The 7,915-nt window shown below is 60.6% G+C and overlaps 1 protein-coding gene across 1 annotated transcript; it reads left to right on the forward strand.

The window, feature by feature from the left end:
• Window positions 1-1,403: 1,403 nt before the first annotated feature.
• LOC134165336 (CLK4-associating serine/arginine rich protein-like) lies at window positions 1,404-5,871 on the forward strand (the record flags this gene model as incomplete). Its single annotated transcript, XM_062622000.1, has 8 exons — window positions 1,404-1,564; window positions 3,429-3,530; window positions 4,249-4,328; window positions 4,445-4,529; window positions 4,619-4,767; window positions 5,394-5,490; window positions 5,589-5,667; window positions 5,748-5,871. Coding segments are annotated over exons 1-8 (874 nt in total), but the record flags the coding sequence as incomplete, so codon positions are not given.
• Between the last annotated feature and the right edge of the window lie 2,044 nt (window positions 5,872-7,915).

Genomic DNA, 7,915 nt, shown 5'->3' on the forward strand with positions numbered 1-7,915 from the left:
GGGACAGCCCCCCATGGAACCCCCCATAACCGGGATAATGGGAACACCCCCCCATGGAACCCCCCCCCATAACCGGGATAATGGGAACACCCCCCCATGGAACCCCCCCCCCATAACCGGGAGAATGGGAACACTCCCCCATGGAACCCCCCCCATAACCGGGAGAATGGGAACACCCCCTATGGGGCTGGGATAATGGGAACACCCCCTGTGGGACCGGGACAATGGGAACATCCCTGCTTTGGGATCGGGGTAATGGGGGCAGCCCCCTATGGGACTGGGAGAATGGGAACAGCCCCCCATGGACCCCCCCATAACCAGGAGAATGGGAACACCCCCCCATGGAACCCCCCCATAATCGGGATAATGGGAACACCCCCTATGGGACTGGGATAATGGGAACATCCCTGCCTTGGGATCAGGGTAATGGGAGCAGCCCCCGTATGGGACTGGGATAATGGGAACAGCCCCCCATGGAACCCCCCATAACCAGGAGAATGGGAACAGGCACCCATGGAACCCCCCCATAACCGGGATAATGGGAACACCCCCTATGGGACCGGGATAATGGGAACATCCCTGCCTTGGGATCAGGGTAATGGGAGCAGCCCCCTATGGGACTGAGGATAATGGGAACACCCCCCCATGGACCCCCCCCATAACCGGGAGAATGGGAACACCCCCTATGGGACCGGGATAATGGGAACATCCCTGCCTTGGGATCGGGGTAATGGGAGCAGCCCCCTATGGACCCCCCCATAACCGGGATAACGGGGACAGCCCCCCTATGGAACCAGGATAATGGGAACACCCTGCATGGAACCCCCTGAGACTGGGATAATGGGGCCCCACCATGGGGCTCTGGGACCCACATTCCCTATGGCTCAGGGCTCCCCCTTTTCCCTATGGCTCAGGGCTCCCTTTCCCTATGGCTCAGGGCTCCCCTTTTCCCTATGGATCAGGGCTCCCTTTCCCTATGGCTCAGGGCTCCCCCTTTTCCCTATGGCTCAGGGCTCCCTTTCCCTATGGCTCAGGGCTCCCCTTTTCCCTATGGATCAGGGCTCCCTTTCCCTATGGCTCAGGGCTCCCCCTTTTCCCTATGGCTCAGGGCTCCCCCTTTTCCCTATGGCTCAGGGCTCCCCCTTTTCCCTATAGCTCAGGGCTCCCTTTCCCTATGGCTCAGGGCTCCCCTTTTCCCTATGGCTCAGGGCTCCCCCTTTTCCCTATGGCTCAGGGCTCCCTTTTCCCTATGGCTCAGGGCTCCCCCTTTTCCCTATGGCTCAGGGCTCCCCTTTTCCCTATGGCTCAGGGCTCCCCCTTTTCCCTATGGCTCAGGGCTCCCCCCCCTTTTCCCTATGGCTCAGGGCTCCCCTTTTCCCTATGGCTCAGGGCTCCCCCTTTTCCCTATGGCTCTCCCCACTGCTCATCCCTCCCTTTCCCTTTCCCTTCCCGTTTTCCCGCTCCAGAAGAAGGATCCAGCCCAATTCCTGCAGGTCCACGGCCGGGCCTGCAAAATCCACCTGGATTCAGCCGTGGCCTTGGCTGCCGAGAGCCCGGTGAACATGTGGGTGTCCAGTGCTCCAATGGGAATGGGGAGCTCCAATGGGAATGGGGAGCTGCAATGGGAATGGGGAGCTGCAATGGGAATGGGGAGGTGCAATGGGAATGGGGAGCTGCAGTGGGAATGGGGAGCTGCAGTGGGAATGGGGAGCTGCAATGGGAATGGGGAGCTGCAATGGGAATGGGGAGGTGCAATGGGAATGGGGAGCTGCAGTGGGAATGGGGAGCTGCAATGGGAATGGGGAGCTGCAGTGGGAATGGGGAGCTCCAATGGGAATGGGGAGCTCCAATGGGAATGGGGAGCTGCAATGGGAATGGGGAGCTCCAATGGGAATGGGGAGCCCCAATGGGAATGGGGAGCTCCAATGGGAATGGGGAGCTGCAATGGGAATGGGGAGCTGCAATGGGAATGGGGAGCTCCAATGGGAATGGGGAGGTGCAATGGGAATGGGGAGCTGCAGTGGGAATGGGGAGCTCAATGGGAATGGGGAGGTGCAGTGGGAATGGGGAGCTGCAGTGGGAATGGGGAGGTGCAGTGGGAATGGGGAGCTGCAGTGGGAATGGGGAGCTGCAATGGGAATGGGGAGCTGCAATGGGAATGGGGAGTTCCAATGGGAATGGGGAGCTGCAATGGGAATGGGGAGCTGCAATCCAATGGGAATGGGGAGCTCAATGGGGAGGTGCAATGGGAATGGGGAGCTGCAGTGGGAATGGGGAGGTGCAGTGGGAATGGGGAGCTCCAATGGGAATGGGGAGCTGCAATGGGAATGGGGAGCTGCAATGGGAATGGGGAGCTCCAATGGGAATGGGGAGCTGCAATGGGAATGGGGAGGTGCAGTGGGAATGGGGAGCTGCAATGGGAATGGGAAGGTGCAATGGGAATGGGGAGCTGCAATGGGAATGGGGAGCTGCAGTGGGAATGGGGAGCTGCAATGGGAATGGGGAGCTGCAATGGGAATGGGGAGCTGCAATGGGAATGGGGAGCTGCAGTGGGAATGGGGAGCTGCAATGGGAATGGGGAGCTGCAGTGGGAATGGGGAGGTGCAATGGGAATGGGGAGGTGCAATGGGAATGGGGGAGGTGCAGTAGGAATGGGGAGGTGCAATGGGAATGGGGAGGTGCAATGGGAATGGGGAGCTCCAATGGGAATGGGGAGCTGCAATGGGAATGGGGAGCTGCAATGGGAATGGGGAGCTGCAGTGGGAATGGGGAGCTGCAATGGGAATGGGGAGCTCCAATGGGAATGGGGAGCTGCAATGGGAATGGGGAGCTGCAGTGGGAATGGGGAGCTGCAATGGGAATGGGGAGGTGCAATGGGAATGGGGAGCTGCAATGGGAATGGGGAGCTCAATGGGATTGGGAGAGCTCAATGGGATTGGGAGAGCTCCAATGGGAATGGGGAGCTCCAATGGGAATGGGGAGCTGCAATGGGAATGGGGAGCTGCAGTGGGAATGGGGAGCTCCAATGGGAATGGGGAGGTGCAGTGGGAATGGGGAGGTGCAGTGGGAATGTAGAGTTCCAATGGGAATGGGGAGCTGCAGTGGGAATGGGGAGCTGCAATGGGAATGGGGAGCTGCAGTGGGAATGGGGAGCTGCAATGGGAATGGGGAGCTGCAATGGGAATGGGGAGCTCCAATGGGAATGGGGAGCTGTAGAGTTCCAATGGGAATGGGGAGCTGCAGTGGGAATGGGGAGCTGCAATGGGAATGGGGAGGTGCAATGGGAATGGGGAGCTCCAATGGGAATGGGGGAGCTCCAATGGGAACGGGGAGCTCAATGGGATTGGGGGAGCTCAGATGGGAATGGGGGGGGGGAGGGGTGCTCTTCCCCATGGGCATTCCCGGCATTCCCACCTCTTTTCCCATAGGATGCCCTGGCAAGGGGACACCAACAACATGATCGACCGCTTCGACGTGCGGGCGCACCTGGATCACATCCCCAGCTACAGCCCGGCCCTGCTGAGCCCCATGTGAGGGGGGAGCGGAATTCCAATGGGAATTGGGGCTTGGAACTGGGCAGGGTGGGAGGGAATTGCATTGGGATCAATGCGGAGCCGCCAGTGCCGTGGAGGGAGTCATCCATGGGTATCCCATAGGGATGGGTTTGGATCTGGCTCCATCCCCGTGTCCCAGCGCTGCTCCTGCTCCTGGAAATTCCCTTCCCAAAGGGAATTCCAATGGGAAATGATCCCTCAGTGGCTGCTCCTGCTCCTGGAAATTCCCTTCCCAAAGGGAATTCCAATGGGAAATGATCCCTCAGTGGCAGCTCCTGGAAATTCCTTTTCCAAAGGGAATTCCAATGGGAAATGATCCCTCAGTGGCTGCTCCTGCTCCTGGAAATTCCCTTCCCAACGGGAATTCCAATGGGAAATGATCCCTCAGTGGCTGCTCCTGCTCCTGGCAATTCCCTTCCTTCCCAACGGGAATTCCAATGGGAAATGATCCCTCAGTGGCTGCTCCTGGAAATTCCCTTCCCAAAGGGAATTCCAATGGGAAATGATCCCTCAGTGGCTGCTCCTGGAAATTCCCTTCCTTCCCAACGGGAATTCCAATGGGAAATGATCCCTCAGTGGCTGCTCCTGGAAATTCCCTTCCCAACGGGAATTCCAATGGGAAATGATCCCTCAGTGGCTGCTCCTGGCAATTCCCTTCCCAACGGGAATTCCTTTCCTTCTCCTTCCCTTGCAGTTCCCCGGAGCAGGAATCGGACGAGCGCAAATGCAACTACGAGCGCTACCGCGGCCTGGTCCAGAACGACTTCGCCGGCAGTGAGTGCCCTATGGGGCGCCCCATAGGCTATGGGGCAGTGCCCTCCCCCCCCATTCCCTGCATCCCATTCCCTGCATCCCATTCCCTGCATCCCATTCATTCCCTGTGTTTCCAGTCTCGGAGGAGCAGTGCCTGTACCAGATCTACATGGATGAGCTCTACGGGGGCCTGCCCAAGCCCAACGAGGAGGAGAAGAAGAAGTGAGTTATCCCAATGGGAATGCCGCGCCATTCCCGGGCTCTGGAATACGGGGGGGGGAAGGAAGCAGGATTGAGCATTCCATGCCCAGGCTGGCGGAGAAGAAGGCTTCCATTGGCTACACCTATGAGGACAGCACCGTGGCCGAGCTGGAAAACAGCGCGGAGAAGGGCCGGGAAGAGGAGGATTCCGAGGAGGAAAACAGCAACACGGATGAGGATGAAGTCATTCCTGACATTGGTATGGAGCCCATGCACCCCCCATCCCATCCGATTCCATCCCATGCCATCCATCCCATCCTATCCCATCCATCCCATCCTATCCCATCCATCCCATCCCATCCATCCCATCCCATCCCATCCATCCCATCCATCCCATCGCATCCATCCTATCCCATCCATCCCATCTATCCCATCCATCCCATCCCATCCATCCCATCCATCGCATCCATTCCATCCCATCCCATCCATTCCATCCCATCCATTCCATCCCATTCCATCCATCCCATCCCATTCCCCCGCATTGCATCCCATCCCATCCATCCCACCCCATCCATCCCATCCCATCTATCCCATCCCATCCATCCCATCCATCCCCCCTTATCGCATCCCATCCATCCCATCCCCCCCCATCCCATCCCATCCATCCCGTCGCATCCCATCCATCCCATCCCATCCATCCTGTCCTTCCCATCTCATCCCTCCACATCCATCCCATCCCATCCATCCCATCCATCCCATCCCATCCATCCCATCCCATCCTATCCCATCCATCCCATCCTATCCCATCCCATCCATCCCATCCCATTCCCGGTGCTGAGCCCCGGCGCCGCGCTCATCTCCCTCCCCTCTTCCCAACATTCCCAGATGTGGAAGTGGACGTGGATGAGCTCAACCAGGAGCAAGTGGCCGACCTCAACAAGCAGGCGACCACCTATGGCATGGCCGAGGGGGACTTTGTCCGGTAGGGCCGGAGCGGGGCCCTATTCCCAAGGGAGAATCCCTATGGATATGCCCAGGTTCCCCCCCCCTTCCTTTCCCTGATGGAGCCTTCATCCCAAGGATGCTGCGCAAGGACAAGGAGGAGGCTGAGGCCATCAAGAATGCCAAGGCTCTGGAAGAGGAGAAGGCCATGTACTCGGTACGGGATAGATCCCTCGGGATCCCTTCCCGGCCTCCCCGCTGCTGGAGGCGGCCCTGAGCTCCGGCTGCTTCCCGCAGGGCCGACGTTCCCGGCGCCAGAGGAGGGAATTCCGGGAGAAGCGCTTGAAAGGCCGGAAGATCAGCCCCCCCAGGTGGGTCCTGAGCGGGGAGCCCGCGTCCCAGCCCATTCCCAGCTCCTGGAGCTTGGATCCCACATCCAGCCCTGCCCCAGCCCATTCCCAGCTCCTGGAGCTGGGATCCAGCATCCAGCCCTGCCCCAGCCCATTCCCAACTCCTGGAGCTGGGATCCAGCATCCAGCCCTGCCCCAGCCCATTCCCAGCTCCAGGAGCTGGGATCCAGCATCCAGCCCTGCCCCATCCCATTCCCAACTCCTGGAGCTGGGATCCAGCATCCAGCCCTGCCCCATTCCATTCCCAACTCCTGGAGCTGGGATCCAGCATCCAGCCCTGCCCCAGCCCATTCCCAGCTCCTGGAGCTGGGATCCAGCTTCCAGCCCTGCCCCAGCCCATTCCCAGCTTCTGGAGCTGGGATCCAGCATCCAGCCCTGCCCCAGCCCATTCCCAGCTCCTGGAGCTGGGATCCCAGCTTCCAGCCCTGCCCCAGCCCATTCCCAACTCCTGGAGCTGGGATCCAGCATCCAGCCCTGCCCCATCCCATTCCCAGCTCCTGGAGCTGGGATCCAGCATCCAGCCCTGCCCCAGCCCATTCCCAGCTCCTGGAGCTGGGATCCAGCATCCAGCCCTGACCCAGCCCATTCCCAGCTCCTGGAGCTCGGATGCAGCACCCATCCCCTTCATTCCCATCTCCTAGAGCTGGGATCCAGCATCCAGCCCTGCTGCACCCCATTCCCAACTCCTGGAGCTTGGATCCCGCATCCAGCCCTGCCCCAGCCCATTCCCAACTCCTGGAGCTGGGATCCAGCTTCCAGCCCTGACCCAGCCCGTTCCCAACTCTCATAGCTGGGATGCAGCACACTCATCCCATTCCCAGCTCCCGGAGCTGGGATCCAGCATCCAGCCCTGCTGCACCCCACTCCCAACTCCTGGAGCTGGGATCCCTAAATCCAGCCCTGTCCTATCCCATTCCCAACTCCTGGAGCTGGGATCCAGCTTCCAGCCCTGCCCCAGCCCTGCCCCAGCCCATTCCCAGCTCCTGGAGCTGGGATCCAGCTTCCAGCCCTGCCCCAGCCCATTCCCAACTCCTGGAGCTTGGATACAGAATCCAGCCCTGCCCCATCCCATTCCCAGCTTCTGGAGCTGGGATCCCACATCCAGGCCTGCCCCAGCCCATCCCATCCAGCCCTCCCAGCCCATTCCCAACTCCTGGAGCTGGGATCCAGCATCCAGCCCTGCCCCAGCCCATTCCCAAATCCTGGAGCTGGGATCCAGCATCCAGCCCTGCCCCAGCCCATTCCCAACTCCTGGAGCTGGGATCCAGCATCCAGCCCTGCCCCAGCCCATTCCCAACTCCTGGAGCTGGGATCCAGCATCCAGCCCTGCCCCAGCCCATTCCCAGCTCCTGGAGCTGGGATCCAGCATCCAGCCCTGCCCCAGCCCATTCCCAGCTCCTGGAGCTGGGATCCAGCATCCAGCCCTGCCCCAGCCCATTCCCAGCTCCCGGAGCTGGGATCCAGCATCCAGCCATGCCCCAGCCCATTCCCAACTCCAGGAGCTGGGATCCAGCATCCAGCCCTGCCCCATCCCATTCCCAACTCCTGGAGCTTGGATACAGAATCCAGCCCTGCCCCATCCCATTCCCAGCTTCTGGAGCTGGGATCCCACATCCAGGCCTGCCCCAGCCCATTCCCAGCTCCTGGAGCTGGGATCCAGCATCCAGCCCTGCCCCAGCCCATTCCCAACTCCTGGAGCTGGGATCCAGCTTCCAGCCCTGCCCCAGCCCATTCCCAACTCCTGGAGCTGGGATCCAGCATCCAGCCCTCCCAGCCCCACACTTCCCCTGGGATCCACATCCAGCCCTGCCCCATCCCACCCTGCATCCCAGCCCCACACTCCTGGAGCTTGGATACAGAATCCAGCCCTGCCCCCCCTTCCCCCAGCCCCACACTTCCCCCCACAACCACCCCCATCCCCTTTCCCAGCCCCCACTTCCACAACCAGCCCTGCCCCTGACCCCTTTCCCCAGCCCCACACTTACCCCACAACCACCCCCTGACCCCTTTCCCATTCCCCCACACTTCCCCCCACACCACCCCCTGACCCCTTTC

This window comes from Pezoporus occidentalis, unplaced genomic scaffold (assembly GCF_034315485.1).
Source record: "Pezoporus occidentalis ecotype Australia unplaced genomic scaffold, CSIRO_AGI_Poc_V1 ctg2370, whole genome shotgun sequence".
Classification (NCBI taxonomy): Eukaryota; Metazoa; Chordata; class Aves; order Psittaciformes; family Psittacidae; genus Pezoporus; species Pezoporus occidentalis.